Genomic DNA, 23,582 nt, shown 5'->3' on the forward strand with positions numbered 1-23,582 from the left:
ATTATCACATATATCTGATTTATACCACCCAAAGACTTTCAAAGTTTGCGACAAAATAGATATGATCAAAATACCTTATAAAAAAACCTTATAATTTTTAGCCTGACTATAAGGAGTGTGAGCTACAAGTTTTAGAAGATGTGTGCTAAACAAATCCAGCTTTAGTAAAACAGTATAGCATCATGTAGCAGTAATGCTAAGTGCTAAACAAGAAATAGAAACTGCGAACATAATAAAACGATCGCCTAATTGTAAAATGTCTGCTCTCACAGCGATGCCGACTGATAGAATGTTCATATTTTCCCATTTAGATTAAAATATATTCATAATCTTCACGTAGGGTTAAAAGGAAAAATTGCTGCCTGCAGACACCGTCTTCAGTTGTCGTGTTTTTGTCCCTATCTCCGGGTATAAATTGAATGTCACAGATGAACAACTTCTAGATTCATGGCTAAATCCTCCTATTATCCAGATGAGAGGCATGATATATAATGTAGAATAACCTTGACGGGCTGAGACACGATGCAGCAGCATCAGCACAGGTATTTTGAATGATAGACAGCACATCTCTTTCTTATTTTTGCATATTTCCGGTATGACTGATCTGCTGATTTGGTCAGAGTGCAGAAGCGTTCCATTTGTGACGTCATCTAACCTCGAATTTACGGAAATTGCCAGAGACATTCGAAGCGGAATATTCAAAATGTCCGTCTGAAATTGTGGCATTTTGTGATGTTTTGACGGTATTTTCACATACTTTGCGGATTGGAAATACAATTGTATATGGTTTAATGGATACAGTAAAACACAATTAAACATTAAAAATCAACTTGCTTTTCCGTTCTACAGCTACTTTAAGCAACTGGTCAGCAATAACAAATCTATGTCGACTAATCGTTGTTGCCCTAATGCAAAGTCTACGATATAATACTTGCAAATGAGAGTCAGAAGTGTACAAAATCAAGATAGTGCAAAAAAAGTTCCACAAAGGTATGTTGAGGACAGGTATCGATTCCCAGGTACCGGGAATTGTCACCGTATCGGTTCAAATGTTAAAAGTACCCATCCCTAAATATATGTAATATTAATTAGTGGATTTATCCTTTCAACAGTGTAGCTTGATGAATTGTTTTAGCTACATCTAATATGATAAATGAAATCTGATATTGTAGATAGATCTTCCAGCTGATTGATGCAAGTCCAAACTGTTCTGTTGGATGCTAAATGTCTTTATGTACGGTATGTATGACTCCACCACAGGTGTGCGTGAAAAGCGCCAGGACTGGGAGGCTTTGCTGGAGAAGGTCCTGGCCGAGGAGTGCAGCGCGCCTGCCAGCCTGCTGGAAATGGTAAGGCGAGGGAATCGCAGCAGCTGCCCTACAGAGATGACTCACTTGCTGGGTGGAGCTGGAGCTGCATTTCTTTCTCGTCTGTGTGTCTGTGCCAAGAACGTTCCTCTGTAACACTACTGATTTGCCGACTGGTAAAAATGAAACTGCTGTAAAATTACAGGAAGAGGAAGAGGAAAAATAAAACCATCCTTAGTATAAGAGCAAAGTCACAGTTTGTACCCTAAGTTGTTTAGTTACTGTCATGTTTGTTTTATATTGTATTGTCCCGGTGGATAAATACCTTGTCAACCTTTTTAAGAGAAAGCAAAAACCATTAAAATCTCCAATTTTTAGATTTATTGGGAATATTTAGAGGCTGATATTTGTTTTTCAGTGACTGTGCTTCTGCCACTTAGTCATGAGACACATTCAGTGTGAAATGTCCTCACCGTACAGTACACTGTTTTAGTGTGTGCACTCGCATGTCCACATTTAACTCCCATATCTCTCAGCCTCAGCGTGGTCGAGACCCAATGGAGCTGCTGAGCGCCGGGTGCTATGTGGAGCTGCAGGACAGTGTTGACCCGGGGCTGGCCTGGGCTGCAAAGATCGAGGAGAACGTCGGAGGAAGACTGAAGCTGCGGCTATTCGGCACCGAGGGTCTACCGGACACACCCGCAACCCTCTGGCTCTTTTACCTCCACCCACGCCTCCACCCACCCGGCTGGGCTCAAGAGCATGCCTGCACCCTCAGGCCTCCTTCCGGTCAGTGGCTCCGACATGGCTCACAATTACTAATTCTATTTATTCTTGGAAAACAAAAGAAGAACATTGAATATGTTAATGTTATTGATCTGCTGGTAGAGTCAAGCACTCTCACTAATGTTATTCCGAAAAAAAATGCTTGATGGTATATATTTTAAGTATTGGAGTTAAAAGTTTACAGATTATAAAGGGCACACTGAAAAGAAAAATGAAACGTATTAGAGTTACAAGAATAAAGTAAGTCAAGTATTTTTCCTCTTATGTTGCCTTTGTTTGCGTATACATTTTGACATTCACTCAAACTTTATTCCAGTATGATATAGAGGTGGTAAAAATATATTCAATTCTTAGATACGTCACAATTCTAAATAATTAAAAAAATGTCAAATAAAGTAATGCAGACATTTCTAAAATGCGGCACTAGCACGGACACACACTGAGGAAAAAACACAGCAAAAGAAGACATAGCCATGATAACCGCTAAGGTAGCTGCATTTAAAGTAGCAAAACAACAAAAACAATTAGTTATTTTTACATTTCAACAGAAGTCCAGCTGGATTATTAAGTTAGAGTAGAAAATAATATCCACTCAGCAACACTGTAAGCCATAGATATGAATAGGTAGGTATGACACCTCTTTGAGCTGGGTTCTGCTTTAGGCCACTGGGTCCAAAGTGTCTGGGAATGCCGTGGTTTTAGAAGGCACGGAAACTAAAACAACAAGGATGATTGTTTACTACGTAGGCACGTCGCTTAAGAAACTGCTACAGTGCACACATATCTAGTCTTATACATCTATGCTGTGTGCAGTCTTGTCTGAAAACCAGAAGTGACCCAATGAGCCTTACATACATATGAATTTAGGGTAAATCGTAAATTTATAATAAAACCATAGGCTTGAATTGTGAGGTGCCTAAAGATTCCACCCCGAGTACGATTACTATTCATTTTAGTAAACGTATGATTCTTTAAGTGTTTTATAACTGTTTTTGTAATAATATATATTTACCTTTGTAACTTGAATTTAGATAATAAAACGTTTATTGTTCTGGTTTGTTGGGTTATTTTTTATCTCACCTCAAACACTGAACATAAAAAATATTTTACATACAAACATCAGGGGCTGTGTGCAAATTCTGAAGAGAGAACTTATTGTTTTTAGATATATTTTTTTCTGTTTTCTGTTTGTTAATGCATGTGCTTTTGATTATGTTTCTCTTTCATTATTCTGTACAGCACTTGGGTATTTTTGTTCTTTTTAAAGTGCTCTCTAAATTGGATTGGACTGGATAAAATAGAAGGGCAAATTTAATTCAGGCACTATAAATAGGAGTCTTGTAGTATGTTAATTTTATTTCAGTTACTAATGCACATCAATAGTCATGACACTAGAGAATGAGTGGTTTTTGAAAATTATTTTTATTTAAAATGACAGCTTTGTTTTATGTGATTGATATTCTTCAAGACTTCAAAAGTATTCTTCAAAAGTGTTAATTGCGATATCAACTCCGCATCGTGTTCCTTCATTCTGATGCAGCATTCAGGCAGTATTGTTTTAAAGCCATTTTAAACCTAAAGTCAAACATTGTGTGTCCCTAATACTCTATATTTACAACAAGATTGCACTGTGGTGTTTGTGATCCTTGCTATAACGTATCCTAACATATTAATGAAAAAAAACACAATGATTTTATTTACACTTATTAAGTAGTTTCTCCGGCTGATTTGTGTGTGTTTATTTCAGGACTGATGGCCCTGCGAACAGAGGAAGAGTGGGAGGAGGTGAGGCAGAGGATCATTGACCTGCCTCAGGATGAAGCTCTGACAGCAGAGCTCAGTAAGGTACTGACAACAGTTAGTCCGAAGCACAGAGTTGGTGAACTGTGTATTCAACATGGTCTAAGAGAGGTTTTTGCTCTTGTGTGGTTGTCCTAGGACCAGCCTGTCATCGCTGCGCATTGTTTCAAAGAAGGAATGAAATTAGAAGCGGTCGACCCTGCCGCTCCTATATCTATCAGGCCCGCCACTGTCGCCAAGGTAATATAAGAAGTCCATTGGCTTTCAAATGCGTGTTTGTTCATGTCAAATGAACAGAAAAACTACATTTAAAAATATGTATTTTATCTTTAGGTGTATAATAAGCTATACTTCCTGGTGACAATGGATGACCTTTGTGGCATTGAGGAGTCTGAAGGTTCTGGGCGGTCTTTCCTGTGCCACAGAAACAGTCCAGGGATCTTTCCTGCACAGTGGAGTCTCAAAAATGGACTCCCCCTTAGCCCACCACCAGGTCTGTTATAGACAAATAGTTTTCCTCATAATCAAGACCTGATAAGATCACTCATACTGATATACTAACTTCACTAGGAGCTCACTCCAACTTGCATTGGTCCCATCTTTCTGAATAACCCCCATTAATGTCTTCTCTATGTTCTGTGTCGTGTACAGGGTACCAGGGTCCAGACTTCGACTGGGCAGATTACCTGAAACACTGTGAAGCCGAGGCAGCTCCTCAACACTGTTTCCCAAATGTAAGTCAACATCACCTTTAACATCTAGTAAGGAAGTGTCAGTGACAAGCAAATGTGAATGCTATTAATGGTTACTAATATTTCTCTGTTGTTATGGGAATACAGCATGCGAAAGGTACTTGTTAGGAGGCCTGCATTCTTTCATGTTATCCATACAGTGGTACCTCTACTTAAAGGGGCTCTATTAGGCAAAACCAACTTTTCTAACCTGACAGTACCTGCTGTTGTGTGTTTGACATCTGTATTAAGTCCTGAACATTTGAAATCAAACTGTGGAGGCATGCAAAGATATGTACATGTATAAAACAATCTTAGTTTCCTTCATACTTCCCACAAACAAGTCGTTTGGCATTTGCGCCAGGTGTGACGTTTTCGCCGGGTGTGACGTCGGCGGATTGTCCATGTATGGTAAAAATGTAACCAAAGTGCTTTGCGCCCCCATGCCATTGTAGTCCGACGATGTAGTCAATAAGCTACGTCTTTTCCTCTATCCTCCTGTTGTGGGGCAGACTGGCTCGTACATGCACATGCATCCTCCGCTGTTGCCATTTCTCATAAAAATTAGTAGGGCTGTGAATCTTTGGGCACCACACGATTCGATACGATTACATTTTTGGGGGTAACGATTCGATTCAGAATCGATTCTCAATTCAAAACGGTTCTCGATTCAAAATCAATACTTAGAACACTAGGTGCCAGTTCTACGATTAACTATATTCCTCCATAAAATAGATAAACAGCTTTGATACATTTCTATATTACTTAAAAGAAAATTATACCCAAATATAAAGTTTGCTAAAGTGGCTGGATAGGACAGATTTGGAGGAGAAACATATTTTTTTATTATTATTTCTTTTTTTTAAATCAACGTTTTATTTTTTAAAATAAATTTAAGAATTGTTACAAATTAGAAGCCCCCTGCGAACCCAAAAAGGACAAGCGGTAGAAACTGGATGGATGGACAAATACGAATTGCATTTCATTAAAAAATATTTATTTTTTTGACACCCCAACAAAGCAGCGTATAGTTCTAACTTAATCTTTCAGAAGACTTGCTATGGAAGCGCTAAAAACTACAACAAAATATGACAGGGAGAAGACGCAGTCGAAGTGGAGGCTCGTAAATAAGACCGCCAACAAAAGCCACATCTTAACGAGACTGTCAGAAAGCAGCTTGAAGAAGATCTGTAAAACATAATCTATGCAATATTTTGACCATAGGACTACAATTACATGTTAGTTAGACCGCAAGGAAGTGTTTTAAATGTAGAAAAAGAATCATAATATCACCCCCTTTAAGAAGTGCCCCAACTTAAGAGTGTTTTGAGATAAGAGCTGTCACTAAGCCAATTGTTATGCTTTAAATTGTAAGCAACACATTTACTTACAGGCATCCACATCCTTAGTTGGCGTAGCAAATGTCACAGTGAACCCTGTAAGATCCGACCAATACGTCTGGCCTTACTCGCGAGCATAAATTTGTAGTTAGAGATGGACATAACTTTTTTTTTCAACCATGGGAAGGAAGAAAATGAGTTTGAAGGACAGTGCTGAAAAGAAGAAGCATATGATATTCATTGAATTAAATAATATATAATTAAAAACATGACAGAGTGTGTAGCTAGCCAACTTGGCGAAGCAATTCGAGGGTATCACTGCTGGTCTGTGCCATACTGAAGCAAAATGAGTCTAAAGCCAGCCAAGGACGTTAAAATAATATATAAACGATTAATATTTATCCATGAAAATATGGAGAAGGTGCTGATGGTGTGTTTGAAGGAGAAGCAGTTTAAAGGAGGTACTGTAGAAGTCCACGCTCAAGGTACATTTTGTACATTATTATTATATTACTTCATAAAACTACTGTAGTTGTTTGTTAAGTTAAAGTTAAAGTACCAATGATTGTCACACGAACACTAGGTGTGGCAAAATTATTCTCTGCATTTTGACCCATCACCCTTGATCACCCCCTGGGAGGTGAGGGGAGCAGTGGGCAGCAGCGGTGGCCACGCCCGGGAATCATTTTTGGTGATTTAACCCCCAATTTCAACCCTTGATGCTGAGTGCCAAGCAGGGAGGTAATGGGTCCCATTTTTATAGTCTTTGGTATGACTCGGCCGGGGTTTGAACTCACAACCTACCGATCTCAGGGCGGACACTCTAACCCAGACCTGGGCATTGTACGGCCCGCGGGCCGCATCCGGCCCTTTGCGCATCCCTGTCCGGCCCGCGTGAGGCCAATCATAAATTACAAAATAAATTTTAAAAAGTATCTATGTCGAGTGTGCAATACAACGGTGCTGCTTTTGTTTTGAAAAGCGTTATTTGTATTACTTCCGTGTGGACGTATGCGCGTGTGCGATTGTGAGTGAATTGAACGGCGCAATTACAAATTACAAAATAAAGTTTAAAAAACATCTATGTCGTGCGCGCAATACAACTGTGCTGCTTTTATTTTGAAATGTGTTATTTGTGCCGTATGTCCGGGGGGAACCTGTGAGTGAAGGTGCATAGAGACAAGTGATGAGACGCTAAAAAAAGAAAAGTTGATGACGAATGGCGTGTTTCCAACAACACATGGACTGCCAAGTATTTCTTTACATAAATTAATGGTAAAGCCGTGTGCTTAATGTGTGGTACACAGCTTGCTGTGTTTAAATATCATTTTAATCGCCACTACACGAAGAAACACGAGGGAAAATACCGGAATGTGTCTGATGAAGCGCGCACAAGGGAGGCTGATGCGTTGATGGTAAAACTGCAAACCCAACAAGGACTTTGTGCCATATTTCACACCCCCAGAGATGCAGCCGTCAGGACAAGTTTCGTCATTTCTCACAAAAGCGCCAGAAAAAGTAAGGCGTTTTCTGACGGAGAGTTTATTAAGGAGTGCTTATTGGACTTTGTTGCGCTGATAATGCCCGGAGACATGGGCTGTTTTTCGCTAACTTTGGATGAGAGCTCTGATGCAGTCAATTGAAGAGACAACCACAGGTAATGACTTGTTCACAGAGGTAAATGGGTGTTGGGACAAGCTGGCAGGTGTGACAATCCAATCCACTTTATTTATATAGCACATTTAAACAACAAAATGTTTCCAAAGTGCTGCACAACAATATTACAAACAATATTCAAATATTATCCTTAGCTCCACCAATGACTGAATAAAAAGAAAAAACAATTACATATAAAACCAATATAAAAAACAATATAAAATAAATATGATTAAAAACTATTTTTAACAACAGATGGTTGTCCAAATCTGATGGGGAAAAATGTTGGATAATGCAGGATAAAGTGACCATCAAAAGCAATCTGCTTTTGTATAAAGTTAAGTTAGGTTAAATTAAATTATTATTATTATTATTAATTATTATTATTATTATCATCATTATTATTTATCTTACGGTATATCAAAAATAATATTGAGCAAAATTTAATTGAAATATTGTCGTGTGGCCCTCCAGCAGTGCTCGGGTTGCTTATGCGGCCCCCGGTGAAAATTAATTGCCCACCCCTGCTCTAACCACTAGGCTGTAGTCCATTCTACAGTATTGTTTTAATACAATATTTATTGTATATTGTATACTTACAATATCCCATCGAGCAGATTGTTTTTCTTCTTAAAAGGCATGTTACATGTTGAAATTGTGCTGTTTTGTAGAGGCAAGCACCAATTGAACTGATTTCAAATAATTTCAATCGAAGACGTTCATCTGAGATTTTGGATCAGAGCTTTGTTACTGAACCAATTAAGCCCATAAATTGAGGCACTAGTGTATTAGTAATCAGTCTTTTTTCCATTACTTTTTTGCGCTTATTAGCATGTCAGCAGAATTAAAAAAGGTTTTCTTGAGAAATACAGTTTCATATTAACTACTTCCTAAACATTAGGAAAAAAGACTGACATCATAATTACATTTACAGCACAATGTGTAAACAAGGAAAGAACTCAAAGCGAAGAACTTTGGATCAATTGTTGTCGTCATTTCAACACAAGACATTCCTGATAAAGCACAGTGTTATTTACAAGTGTAACAGTGAGAATTCCGCGCTGCCCAGTGCAGCAAATGCTGGGCTCTAACCAGTAACCACACACCCATTGGTTAAGAGTTAAGTTGAGCAGACTAGCAAATGAGCCATTGCCGTCGGGAAGTGAGATTTAGTGAGGTTGGCCGGCATCCGTTACTTTGGCACCTTTGCAAGAACCATCACTTCATAAGACAACTCTGCATTATTACAGTTTTACTGTGTTGTGGCTTATTCTAAATCTTCTGATTGTTTCTACTGTGCAAGGTGGAAGGTCTCAATAATTACTGGTGGGAGGAGCGATCACAGTAACTATACAAGTGTCGATATTTGCACGCTTTTTTATGAGCAAGCACACCCTGGAGCCTTTGATTTTGTCGCTTGATTTGATTATTTTTGGATACTTATAAGTAGCGGGACAAATAATTATATTCCACATCCACTTTGGGAGATTGTGTACGTGCGCCTGAGTGTGTGTGCGTGTGTGTGTGTGTCCTTGAGAAAATCCTCTGCTGTACTAATTTTTGGGAGAGGGCAAACGGCCTTATAAGAAATAAATGCAAAAAAAAAAAATACAATTCTGTTGCATTATAGTGTGTGGTGTTAACTGTTAGATTGAAATAAGACAGCAATGAGAGAAAATTAATTCCTTCATGTATGCAGTGACATTGTATGTGTTTTTGCTATACACATGTGCAACCTACTTGTATGCACAAAGGTTCCAAGAAATCGTTGGTGTAGTTTTTGTCTAATCATTAAGGTGAAATCTATAGACGTCACCTTTGCACTTTGACACTTTACGGATGTAAAAATAATCATTTAATTGTTTGTTTTTAAACAGGAGATGTCCGAACACAGCTTCAAAGAGTCCATGAAACTGGAGGCTGTCAACCTGCTGTCCCCAGAGAACATCCACGTGGCAACAGTCACCAGGGTCAAAGGGCAATACATTTGGCTCAGCCTGGAAGGTGAGAACGAGGGTGAAAGAATGTGTTTACTTCAGTGGATGAAAGTACATATTGTATGCATTTAAAATCTAAAATTACTGGGCTTTAAGCCTTGTCACCTCTACTATTGAGGAAAAAATGAGGACAATAGTATTTCTTTACATTTAATTCATATAATCACAGGTCATTCATTCTAACATATTTTTGTCGCTCAAGCAGAATATCGTTTAAGGGAGGTGAAACTCTGATATTTTTACCCGCATTAATGTAGGACTCAAGCAGCCCATGCCGGAGTTGATAGTTCATGTGGATTCTTTGGACATCTTTCCGGTCAGCTGGTGTGAGACAATTGGCTATCCTCTTGTGTACCCTATTAAGCCTGCAGGTAAGCAGTATTGTACTTTACAACTTACAGTATATATTGTTGCTATTCTTACAATTTTTACTGCAAAATCAATGAAAAATGTAACTGTAGTATTGACGTTTTGTTCTTTTAGATCCAAGCAACCTTTCAGATATTAAAATACCACACAATACATTTAAACTTCTCTGATGAGACTTTACATTGATAGAAGTTACTGGAATTTTCCAAGTGAAATTAAAGACTTAAAATACACAGGTGCAGATTTTTTAAAGGTCTCCATGTATTAAAACTAGGGCCGTCAAACTATTAAAATAATTAATCGCAGATCATTTTATTTTCCATCATTAATAACAATAACCGATTTTCCCGGGAGACTCCCAAATTTCAGTGCCCCTCCCGAAAATCTCCCGGGGCAACCATTCTCCTGAATTTCTCCCGATTTCCACCCGGACAACAATATTGGGGGCGTGCCTTAAAGGCACTGCCTTTAGCATCCTCTCTCACCTGAAAAGGAGACTATTATATATGTCTCCGTTATCCATAGGTTTATCTATAACCCATAAAGTAGGCAGGCACGGAGGTCTCAAGGTTGGCAAGTATGATTAATAAGTGTACCCCAAACAGATTAGTTTCATGTTTTTATAGCATGACTGGACAATTAGTTTGCTCAACTTCCTTCTTACCATCTTTCCTTTCTGCTGAGCTTTTATCCCAGTTACAGTAACAATCTACATGTTATGTTATCAATGCACTATACTGTAATCCTAACACAGAAGTGAAGCTCCACCCCTCTGAATGCAAGATTGCCAAAAGACTTATGCTGCAGGGATGATGACTCACGGCTAGTCTTGTCATGTCGGGAGAATGACTTGCCATGGCTTTGGACATGGGCTTTCCATAATGTACCCTTTCCTTTGTCCATTTCTGCTCGCTATTTTTTTCCGCTCCGTGGCTCAAAAATAACTGAACGCACCGACATTTTCCCGCGCTACAAAATGGACGGAGGGTCAGACAGGACGCGTGCAAGTTAATTGCGCGTCAAAAAAATTAGCGATGTTAAAGGAAGTTATAGTGAACTCGTTATTATTGCATTAACGCTACATGCAAACTTGAAAGCTCGTGCAAAACTGATCTATTAAGCTTGTGCGCTGAAGATTGTGTCTCTTAAATTAGCAAAATAACCCAGGAAATTTAGTGTGTGTATCTTCATGAACATGCAGAATATATGATCAGAATGTAAATTCCCAACCTAGTAGGAGGAGGAGATACAAATGTAATCATTTAGCGCGAGCTGTGTGATTTATCAAGCCTGAAACTGTTTTGCATCTATATTTAGCACGTTTGGAATATAGGCGCAAACTGGTTCATTTACGCACAAATTGCTGTGCTGCGGTCGGAACAAGGCATCCCCTGCAATATGACACACAATGAAGTGAGCGAATCATCTGTGCAACACTGCTGGTCTCAATAATCTACATTTTGCTGTCAGAAATGTAAATATTAGACTTATTGTCTGTCCAGCAATTCCATATTTGAGCTGATTACTTAAGGCAAGGGTTCTCAAACTTTTTTCACCAAGTACCACCTCAGAAAACACTTGGCTCTCCATGTACCACCATAACGACCAATATTAAAATACAGAAGCATCGTAGGCCTATATATTCATAAAAAGTAAGGCAGGGGTTTTATTTAACAAGTATATGTGAATGACTCTGACCGTCGTCCAGGTTCGCAGAACCATCAAGGAAGGACATTGCTTCGAGCAGGGTTGACTTTCTTTTATTTTTCAATAAATCAAAGTCTTTTGCTGATTGCTTTTCAGCACTTGCCTCGATCTGCTCGCTCCTCCGTCTGCTTTCCAGCAGCACGTCGTCTTCCTTGGGCTCTCTTGCGCTCTCGCTCTGCGTCCGCCCCTCTCTTGCGCTCTTGCTCAGCGTCCGCCTCTCTCTGGCTCCTCTTCCTCTCGCGCGCTGCATCTGCTGCTGGCTCTCCACCTCCTTCTGCCCCGTCGTTCTCAGCTGCCGTCCTTTTAAACACTTGAGAAGGGCTCACTTAATTCTGCTCAGCTGCGCGATCCACGCACCTGTAGTTCATTTGGATGCGGGTCCGCCGGCCACGCCTCCTCCCCGCCATCTTGGAGCGGGCCCCGGTGTGCCCTGCCTCGCTGACGGACTACCAGCCACGCCTCCTCGCCGCCATCTTGGAGCGGGCTCCGGCGTGCCCTGCCTCGTTGTCGATCTGCCGGCCCCGCCAAAAATAAACACTATACTGCCTTAATGAAAAAACGTGTTGTAACATGCATTTTCTTGCACCTGGATCGTCCCAGCGCGCCATCAAAGTTAATGCCAGCATCTCCCAGAGCTCACCTCTGGCACAAATTATAGTTGTGTGCTGCATGTTTTAAAACATAGCAAAACGCCACCAGGTTGGAGCATGATAACATGAATGTGCAATAAATGAGTGTCTCCATGGTGACCGCCGGTGGTACATGCAAAAACCTAATTTACGTAGGGTAGCCTGCACAACTTTAAATTAGTTACTTACTTACTTTTGCTTTACTTGTCACCCACAACACGCCCATTAATTGTACAAGCAATTTCATAGTTTGCACATGCTATTTAGCACTGCTTATTTGGGATCATGCCCACAATCTGAATATGATCCTGATTAAACATTTATTTTCATTATTTTATTTAAATTAGGTAGCAATAAAGAGTGACAGGGTTTTCCCCTCATAGCAAACAATATTTTTTTTAATCGTTTTAATCATGTTACCAATCTAGATTTTCTCAAAAATGTAATGCAAACATCTTTAAGGTAAAATCTGTCCTCAGGAATATGGTTTATATTGATCTCCCCTTTTCTTTTAGTGGAGAATGTGAGAAAGATTGCTGTGGTGCAGCCTGAGAAACAGTGAGTATATATAGTGCTCCTATTGTCCGACCTACCCCGACTGACTCATTTTGCATCACTCTACAGCAGAGCTCCATCAAAGTCGTCGTCACCTGACAATGTAAAGCAGCAGATGGTTAACCACCCAGAGGCTGGTTAGTCAAATCTGTCATTGAAAAAGCGCAAACTGCTCCCCTTTGTGTTGCCTGCGCCAACATTTGCATGTTGTGTTTTTAAATCCACTTTGCAGGACAGGGGAACGGGAAATACTGCTGTCCCAAGATCTACTTCAACCATCGCTGTTTCTCTGGGCCATACCTAAATAAGGGACGAATTGCTGAGTTGCCACAGTTCATCGGACCTGGAAACTGTGTCCTTGTGCTTAAAGAGGTTAGATAAGATCATCCTTGTAAGATTCATGTTACAGTTACTTGAAATAGATGATGTGGTCATACCCATTTTGCACATTTGACAGTGCTGCGCATGGCGCCAATTAAAACAACCACCAGCATAAAGTGTTGCATTTCTCTGCTTGTGCAGGTTTTGACTCTGCTCATTAATTCTGCATACAAGCCGAGCCGCGTGTTGAGGGAGCTGCAGCTGGATCAGGAGAGTCGCTGGCAAGGCCATGGAGAGACTCTCAAGGCCAAGTAAGGGGAAACACCATTTATCCTCAAATCCTTGTTATCTGAAATAGCAGAAATAGTACTAGAGCTCACAGCTTGACTGGTGTAGTATACATACTGGATGGTAGTGTGAATATACTCAAAGCTCAAGTAGAAGTAAATGAATGCACTGCATTGATTTCAAGCATTTCATGTTGTAACCATGTGAGATGTAATACCAACAAGGCGGGTATTGAATCGTGTATTCCTTGTTGATAAAAGTCTTCTTTGATTTTCAGATACAAGGGAAAAAGCTACCGAGCCACATTGGAAATAGTTCGCACTGCAGATTGCGTGGCTGACTTCTGCAGGAAGACCTGCATTAAGTTAGAGTGCTGCCCAAACCTGTTTGGACCTCGCATGGTTCTGGAACGCTGCTCGGAGAACTGCTCTGTCCTCACCAAGACCAAATACAGTATGTGGATTCTTCACACAGCTGGACACGCTTAGAACCTCTGAAGCAGGGGTGTCAAACTCATTTTTATTGAGGGCCGTATCACAGTTTTGGCTGCCCTCAGAGGGTCCCGTGTAACTATAAATATGCTGTATAGGAATGTAAATGTATAATCGCCTCATATTTATTATACTATTTACTGATTATATTGTTTTAGAATAATAAGTCAGAGTAACAAGCAGATATATTTAGGTTAGAGATGTGCCGATCTGATATTGATATCGATCCGATATCCTTCAATAAGCACACAAAGGTGGTCTTTTCTTGTATTTTAATGAAGTTATTTACAAAATATAAACATGGTAGGCTATAGGCTATCAGAGCTAAACAAATATCAAATAATTATAGTTGCATATTTCCTAGACATGCAGAGTCTCCAAGGCAGAAGTGTATTGGAAAGTATCCAGTAACAAACGTGTCTGCATCATTGAATGAACACATCATAAGCTTGATGTGGAATTGCACTTCATGAGGAATTTTGTCTTATCGTTCGCAATCCCAATGAGAAAGAAGAACACAAGTATTTTTCATTTTTGCATTCTAATTCAGAATAATTGTCTTGTTCTGGGTGGCTAGCAATGTTGCTAAGGGGAGCAATCCATTCTGCCTCTGAACTACTCTAGAAATTAATTCAAAAACTGCCAACAATTCTTCATTTGCGTCCGGTAACCTGTATAATAACCAACCTATACCATTGTTTTCTGTTTGAGTAATTTCACTTGACCAAACCTTTTCTGACATTCCACACAACAAAATAATAAAAGCATGTTTGATTCCTACTGATATCAAATCGGATTCATATCGGTATCGGCCAATACTCAAGACTCCAATATTGGGGGGATATTATATCGGAAGTGAAAAAGTTGTATGTGGACACCTGCTAATTTAGGTAATCATTTTTGATAACAGAGAGAAATGTTGGAATATCTTGTTGCATGATCAGATGATTATAAAGTTTAGAAGATATGCAGATGCATCCAAATGTTTTTTCTGTCAACATTTAAAGAAAAAATACATTTATCAATAAAGGTGAAGTGCGGTATTGAGGCATATTATTTCTAGGCGTTCATGGACTACATAAAATAATATAACGGGCCTTGAGTTGGACACCTGTGAGAGATCAAAATGCCTTAAAAGAGCTCAGTTTAGGGAGCATCGGAGGATTTCCTCTGCCTTGCTTTTTTTCCTTTAATGCAATATTTCCTCCAAAGCAAGACTAAGGGCTAATAAGGGAAGAAGATAGGTAAAAAGAGAAGAATACACATAGGAAGTTTAGTGCAGAAAACAGGCTCATATTCAAACAGTAAAACTCCAGTTTCACTGTTGGAATCAGCAGTGTTATTAAAATGTGTTATTTTTGTTGGTATTGGTTAACTTCTTTTTACACTTGTGTGACAGTTACAAGTTTAAATATTAACAGTGGTTAAGTTTTACAGTTTGAGCTTTGTCTATTTCCTTTTATATTTCCTCTTGGAAAATATAATTTGAACAAATTAGAAACTCATTTTTTGCATTAGTGTTAATTTTTAATATAAGTGAGGTGCTGACTACTAATAATTACTGTTATTCTAATTACTGCTTAGTGTAAATCTATGCTGTGTGTGTGACCAAAATCACTACTCTCTTATTATGCACATGAATTAAAACGATCAATGCTTTTCAAATCTCACTGATCCCAAAAATCTATTCTGGCATGCGGCTTTACAGCTTGTTGTCTTGCCCCCAGCATATTACTACGGAAAAAAGAAGAGTAAACGTGTCGGCCGCCCGCCTGGAGGTCACACCAACCTCGAGCCTGGAGTGAAAAGGAGAGGCAGAAGGAGGAAGAGGAGGAAGCAGCTCTTCGTCCATAAAAAACGGCGCTCTTCAGCCTCTGTTGATAACACACCTGCTGGGTCTCCACAGGTAGCACACACGGGCACTTTCTTCCTGCGATGTGATATTAAAGGACTTTGAATCTATGCAATCTGACTGCTGACTTGCATGTCTGTGGCTCACAGGGCAGTGGTGAGGAAGAAGATCTTGATGAAGATGACTCCCTGAGTGAAGACTCTGGCTCCGAACTGCAAGATGATCTCCAGGATGATTCCGAGCAGTCGGTAGAAAAGTCTCAGCCCACCACGCCATCGCCGTCCCCTCCTGCAACGCCCAGACCCACACGGCGGCGCCGGAAACCCCGCTCGCCCTCGTTCTCTGATGACGAGAACCATCCCCCATCACCAAAGGTAGTTAAAGTCTCAAATAATAAAAATAATTTGTAGCTAACTAGGGATGTGCAATATCACTGATTTTCTTTCCGATCCGATGCTGAGTAAAATTCAGGCTGGTATCGGCGATACCAATCCGGTACAGATACTTTGTGCAAATATACCTAATGTGTCTGCTAAAATTTTTTAAGTTGTGAATTTCAAATAACGTAGCATGAAGAATACAGCTATTTATTTATTATTATTATTTATTATATATTATTTATTATTATTGATTTATTATTGTATATTATTTATTAATATTATTTATTATTATATATATACTTATTTCAGACTCTGAAGTTTTTTCAGGTAGTGGCGTGAATAACAATATAGCCAAGCTAATACAAACAAAAAACAGAAGACAAAATCATACAAAGTAAACCATAACAAAAGGAAATAAGTAACATAATAAAAACCTAAAAATAAATACATTAATAAGGACTATTATTTGAATAAAAAGTAAGTCACAATTCAGTTACATGAACATGTTAATGTGAAAATACTGAACATGTAAACAAAAGCATTATACTGACACTTAGCCTCATTCACAAATTTAGTTACGTTTTTACACTGTTCCTGTTAATTATACACAATATTTCAAATAACTAAAGTATCAAAAGTATTGATGTTTTGATTTGAGAACATTAGAGCAGAAAGATCTGCGATATTGATACAGTATATCAGTATCGATCCGCACATCACTAATGTACAGTAGTTATGCTAATTGAGGTTGGCCAAATTACTACTAATGCTACTGAGATGTATTTGATTTCTATTGTAGTTGGGGATGTTTATCTTTTTCAGAACCGTTTCCCAGTGTATCAATTCTTTGGAATCACTTCCCATTTTTTCAAACGGTTCCTTTAACGATTCTTACGTCATTGCGCAACGTGCGTAGAGAATCATTGGAGCAAAGTTTGTCGCCATACAGCCATACCATCTTATGGCGTAGGAATAATGTGTTTGCAATATATCATCGCCTATATATGTACCGTAGTATCTGTAATTTTAACCAGGACTCCTTTGGTTAAAGTCCCTAGGAGGAGTATGTTAAAGTACAACCCCTTTTTTTGCTGAAAAATGGAAAACGAAAACCAAGATGGCCAAATTCCTGTTCGTTTTCAGGTACTTTTATGTGTGTCCCATCATGATAGACGTCTCTAGCGATTTTCGTGTTGATATGTAAATCTGGTAGGAGAGGCTATTTTTTTGTAATTTTGGAAGGTGGCTTTTTCGCCATACCTGCAAAATATGGGGACTTTTCATGCATGTTAGGTCTCAAAAAGGCGTCCAAACGGATAGAAGAAAAACACAGCAATTTCAATAGGGCCCTTGCGGTGCTCTGCATTTGGACGCCAGGGAGGAAAATTATGTTTTTAGCTTGGATTTAAACTGGCTCAGGGACTGGGAGGATCTAATAGAAAAGGGCAGGCTTTTCTACATTATTGGCCCTGCCACTGAAAAGGCTTTATCTGGTTTTAGGCACAGTCAAGATGAGCTGTTCTGAGGACCTCAAGGTCCTGCAGGGAGAGTAAGGCTGCAGAAGTTCAGTCAGATAAGGGCAGAGCCCCAGCAATTCCTATACATCATGCAGACAGTTCTGCAGAGTAGTCATGGTAGCCTGGCTATCGCTATAGGCACCAACATTGAGCCTTGTGGTACACCATAGTTGAGGGCATACTCAGAGGAGGAGTATTGGCCGAAGCTTACGGAAATCTCCTGTTGGTTAGGAATGACTGGAACCATTTTAGGGCTGGGCCCTTTAATACCCACACATGACTCCAGCCATTAGCCGCCATGTCGTTAGGATTGTTAACCCGGAAACTGAAGTCCCGCTTGGTGAATATCTTTATCGAGTACCACAACATAATAATAGAAAATAGGACAAATACTGCACCAAAATATTAACCCAATACGATATCAGCAGGAATTACAGTACTCACTTATTATTTTGTAGTGTGTAATGTTAGAAAAGGTTTAATCAAGTGGAATTAATCCTGAGAACAATAATAGGTATTCAAAACACTAACCTTATAACAGATTTATGCTTTTGAAATGGAGTGTTGTGATTTCGTGACATCTAGAGGCCACAGTAATTCATTATTTTGATGGCATGCCGCAGTCAGTTAAATGATGCGGACACGGTTGTTACTGGATAATATCAAATGCAGTAATATGCAACTCGAATTATTTGACACCTGTTTGACACTCTCCACTCTGACTATAAATAGTATCATTTGTTTATGAAATGGTAATAAGTACACCTCTGCATAACATTGTATTTGATATTGAAAATGTTCATTTAATAAACTCAATAAAGAGAAATTATATAAAATTGATCACCAACATTAACTCAGGAGCACAATATATAAAACACTTTAACCTACAAAACAAAAATTAATTAAATGATTTTTGCTGATGTTTTTTTTTTTGATCAAGCGCTATAGTGAGCATGTCTTGTAGTGCACAGCTTTTTATAGCATGCTTGATACAGTAAGTGCAGTTTGATAAACTCACAGACCCATGATACTGCTCATTTACTGGAGAAGCATAGTAGCGCTAGTTCATCAGATAGCTTTATGCTAACATTCATTGAAAATATATTAAATGACACCAAAATGCATCAATTGAATTTGTTTTAATCAGCCCCTTAAGTCACCTAGCAGCCATGAAATTATAAAAGGATGTTGCTGAATAAATGTAGTGTATAATATTTTTTGTTTCTGACCGTCCAAATATGTTGAAACACACACGTAGGAAGGAAGATTCTCTGTGCGGCCGGAGCACTCCTCTCTTCCAGCTGTGCGTGAAACTGTCAGTTTGCGCATCCTTTTCAAACGTGCTATATAAAATGCAAAATAGTGCTTTCAAAACGGTGATGGTGAATCAAATTTGGATTTTATTCGGCCAGTATTCAGTGGCATGTCCAACCTTTTTTTCCAGGGGTGGCACCTTAAAACAATGCGTCTACCTCAGGAGCAGCTGTGGCTTCTATAGTAGTTTACCACGGTTACTACCACTAAGTATGGAGTGAGTCTTCGTATAAGACAATTGCTGACATTAAACAATATTGCAAAGCATTGAACTATTACAGTACATCAGACAACTTGCAACATCCATCCATCCATTTTCTACCGTCCCGAGGGGTGCTGGAGCCTATTTCAGCTGCATTCGGGTGGAAGGCGGGGTACACCCTGGACAAGTCGCCACCTCATCGCAGGGCCAACACAGATAGACAGACAACATTCACACTCACATTCACACACTAGGGCCAATTTAGTGTTGCCAATCAACCTATCCCCAGGTGCATGTTTTTGGAGGTGGGAGGAAGCCGGAGTACCCGGAGGGAACCCACGCAGTCACGGGGACAACATGCATACTCCACACAGATAGATCCCGAGCCCGGGATTGAACTCAGGACTACTCAGGACCTTCATATTGTGAGGCACATGCACTAACTCTTGTGCCACCGTGCAGTATGTCAAATGTCCTCTTTAATAAAGTAAAATCGTAACATTCATAAACCTTTTTTATATTTCAACAAATGATGTCCTCAATCAAATCCACTCTTTACATTGGTGGCAGCAGAATAATTGAACATATTACACAATGTGCCTTTAAGAGTATTTACGCAACAAATATATTACCTCGACTGAGTAGAACTAGAATTAAGGTAGAATAACAAAAGATGAAGGGACCATGGGACTGAAATAACATTAAAAACAGATTAATGTACCTGTTCTTATGTTGGCAGGCAAACACTTTTTAACATGCTTGTGTAAAAAAATATATTGTAACTAAAATGACTTACGTTTAGTGAAGGACCACGGACATTTGGAACCTGGTTGCTCATCATCGGTCATCATCAATCAACAAAGATTGCCCGCCACGCGAATATGTGGACACCAAATCCGCCGATTAAGATTGCCCGCCAATATTTGCGCGCCGGATAAGATTGCCTGCACTACATTGAATATTAGGAGTACCGTATTTCCTTGAATAGCCGCAGGGGCGCTAATTAATTTAAAACCTCTTCTCACTCCTGCGCTTACCAAAAGCATGCGGGATGGGCAAGCATGCGCTAATTATTTTAAAACCTCTTCTCACTCCGGCGCTTACCTTATCATGAAAAGCACATTTAATATAAAAAAACATTATTATGGTCTTACCTTTACTTATAAATGATGTCCATATGCAGCTGCTTCTGATCAAAGGCAGTCTTCCTTATCTTTCTTCAGTTTTAAAAGTCTCTGGCGATATTCCTTTAATTATTACCTCCTGCTTCGATTGAAAGTCCAGTTTAGAAAACTGTTTTATTTTAGATATGTAATCCTCCATGGTAAAAGTGCAAGCAAACGATGGCGGCTCATGCATGCTGCTTGTTGTCTTCTTCTGCAGCACCGGTCTTCTGCAGTACTGGTAGTCGCAAGAAGGATCACTAGCGCCCTCTACCACCAGGAGGCGGGAGTCATTTAATGACTCATATTTGACCCGGCGGAAGTGCCAAGCATGCGCTAATTATTTTGCGAAACGAGTTTGACCCGGCTGTAATTCTAGGCAGGCGAATACTATATTCCCGGCGGCAATTCAAGGAAATACGGTATGTGAACCATTCCAACCTTGTTTTCTACCCTAACGACCTCCTTAATTTTTTGTAAAATATCTAGCCATCCATCCATTTTCTTTCAAGCAACTAAAATACATCCAACATATCGAAGTGTGGAGAGTGTTTGCATATTACCCATCAGGCCTAGCAAATGGGTTAAAAGGGTGTATTTTTGAATTGTGTTTGGTACTATTAGACATTTTTTATAATGTCCACATAGTTAGGTGGGCACGTTGTGAGTTTTTTTATCGCATATTTTAACGTTCTGTGTTGGTTTTGATTAATTTGACCATGAATAGGAAAGGTTGTCCACATTAGTAACTATACAATGAGTCTGTGCAAGATGTGCTGCTGTAATGGACATGGTCAATAAGGATTGCTGTGGACTTTACCCATCGGGCAGCATATCAATTTACAGTATTTCTTGATATATGTTATTAAAAAAAGAACATGAATTATGAGACTTTGACTTACTCGTGTTGGAGTTTGGGGACTCCTGAATTAAGCAATTATTTCGCCTACCACTATATCAGGGGTGTCAAACTCGTTTTCATTGAGGGTCACATCGCAGTTATGGTTGCCCTCAGGGGCCCGCTTTTAACAATGAGTAATATGTGAACATACATGTATATATATAGTACATTAACAATATCTTTTTTTACATAAGCTGCAAAAATTTTTTTTACATTTTACTTGAAAAACTGGCAGCTCAGTCACTAGAATTTTACAGTAAAAGCAGTGTTTTGTTTTTTTTACAGCATATACAAAAATTTTATAAATGGAATGCCCATCCATCGATCCATTTTATTAACGCATATTATTTCCAGACTTTCGCGGGCCACATAAAATAATGTGGCGGGCCAGATTTGGCCCCCGGGCCTTGAGTTTGACACCTGTGCACTAGATGGAGCCTGAGTAGTACTTGTACCCTAGTTTGAAAAACAGTGGGGTGGCCTATCAGATTCAAGACCACCCTAAGGCCATGTCTACACCAAGTCGTTTAACCCCTTAAACTAATAATTATTTAACCTAAGCCCCGTTTCAGCCACACTAAACCATCGTTTAAGGTCCCCCTCCTCGGACAAATTTTTACACGGGTAAGTCAGCCGTGTATTTCTTGAATCTACGGCACTTAGCTTTGTATGGGCTCATTGATCGTATACAAAGTGAGTTCGGAGAGGAAGTGACGCCACTGCCAGTATTATGGGCGTTTTAAAGTTAAAGTACCACTGATAGTCACACACACACACACTAGGTGTGGTGAAATTACCCTCTGCATTCGACCCATCCCCTTGTTCCATGGGAGCAGTGAGCAGCAGCGGTGGCCGCGCTCAGGAATCATTTTGGTGATTTAACCCCCAATTCCAACCCTTGATGCTGAGTGCCAAGCAGGGAGGTAATGGGTCCCATTTTTATAGTCTTTGGTATGACTCGGCCGGGGTTTGAACTCACAACCTACCGATCTCAGGGCGGACGCTCTAAACACAAGGCCACTGATGATCAGTATATATTCTGCATATTAATGAAGACAGAGATGCAAAATGGATTGCATGCCTTATTCTGCTCACTTAAGAGACACTCCCTGCTTGGCACTCAGCATCAAGGGTTGGAATTGGGGGTTAAATCACCAAAAATGATTCCCGAGCGCAGCCACCGCTGCTGCCCACTGCTCCCCTCACCTCCCAGGGGGTGATCAAGGGTGATGGGTCAAATGCAGAGAATAATTTTGCCACACCTAGTGTGTGTGTGACAATCATTGGTACTTTAACTTTAACTTAACAATCCACTTTGCACACATTTAGTAGATCAGCTTTGTGGGTGCTATCAAGTTTGCACGTGTTTTAGTACACGCAAACATTTTGTAAATCAGGCCCTTCGATGCTAACTATCTGTCCGGCTTTGCAAAAGTAAACACACTGTAGGACTGCTTGTATCAAATCTTATACGGGACCCGGGGTGGACCGCTCGCCTGTGCATCGGTTGGGGACATCTCTGCGCTGCTGACCCGTCTCCGCTCGGGATGGTCTCCTGCTGGCCCCACTATGGACTGGACTCTCACTATTATGTTAGATCCACCATGGACTGGACTTCCACAATATTATGCTAGACCCACTCGACGTCCATTGCATCCGGTCTCCCCTAGAGGGGGCGGGGTCACCCACATCTGCGGTCCTCTCCAAGGTTTCTCATTGTCATTCTCATTGACATCCCACTGGTTTGAGTTTTTCCTTGCCCTTATGTGGGATCTGAACCGAGGATGTCGTTGTGGCTTGTGCAGCCCTTTGAGACACTTGTGATTTAGGGCTATATAAATAAACATTGATTGATTTATTGATTGATCATATCTGAGATTTTGGATGCAAACAGATATCATCCGATACTTGTTCTCTTGCTGATATCGGACCGACAGATCGGGACATTCCCAGTATGTACCAAACATAACGCTGTGTGTTTTTTGTATAATTGACACAGAATTGGATGAACCAGATCAAGCTCTTGTTAATGCTTTGATAACAAAACCAAGTTTAAAATCGCTCTAATTTTGCAGACTTCCAAAACAGAACCTCCCCAAAAGTTGTGTTTGGACACCAGCCCTCTGGAGTGGAGCGTTACTGATGTGGTCCGTTTCATCAGGACAACTGACTGCGCACCTCTCGCACGCATTTTTATGGATCAAGTAAGAGCTACACACACGTTGCTCTATGTTAATGGACACTGGGATCTATACTAATGACTGTCAAACCTATCT

The 23,582-nt window shown here is 39.9% G+C and overlaps 1 protein-coding gene across 2 annotated transcripts in view; it reads left to right on the forward strand.

Annotated features, from left to right (window-relative positions):
• sfmbt1 (Scm like with four mbt domains 1) overlaps positions 1-23,582 on the forward strand; it is a 79,352-nt gene that overhangs the window by 53,840 nt on the left and 1,930 nt on the right. For both annotated transcript variants that reach the window (XM_062047188.1, XM_062047179.1), the window contains exons 5-20: positions 1,261-1,349; positions 1,844-2,096; positions 3,841-3,938; positions 4,032-4,133; positions 4,227-4,386; positions 4,545-4,627; positions 9,498-9,624; positions 9,875-9,988; positions 12,838-12,880; positions 12,947-13,014; positions 13,110-13,249; positions 13,400-13,509; positions 13,764-13,939; positions 15,705-15,883; positions 15,979-16,203; positions 23,382-23,510. In XM_062047188.1, coding sequence (XP_061903172.1) covers positions 1,261-1,349; positions 1,844-2,096; positions 3,841-3,938; positions 4,032-4,133; positions 4,227-4,386; positions 4,545-4,627; positions 9,498-9,624; positions 9,875-9,988; positions 12,838-12,880; positions 12,947-13,014; positions 13,110-13,249; positions 13,400-13,509; positions 13,764-13,939; positions 15,705-15,883; positions 15,979-16,203; positions 23,382-23,510 — 2,096 coding nt within the window. The remainder of the gene's footprint in view (positions 1-1,260; positions 1,350-1,843; positions 2,097-3,840; positions 3,939-4,031; positions 4,134-4,226; positions 4,387-4,544; positions 4,628-9,497; positions 9,625-9,874; positions 9,989-12,837; positions 12,881-12,946; positions 13,015-13,109; positions 13,250-13,399; positions 13,510-13,763; positions 13,940-15,704; positions 15,884-15,978; positions 16,204-23,381; positions 23,511-23,582) is intronic.

This window comes from Entelurus aequoreus, linkage group LG01 (genome assembly GCF_033978785.1).
Source record: "Entelurus aequoreus isolate RoL-2023_Sb linkage group LG01, RoL_Eaeq_v1.1, whole genome shotgun sequence".
NCBI classification, from domain to species: Eukaryota; Metazoa; Chordata; class Actinopteri; order Syngnathiformes; family Syngnathidae; genus Entelurus; species Entelurus aequoreus.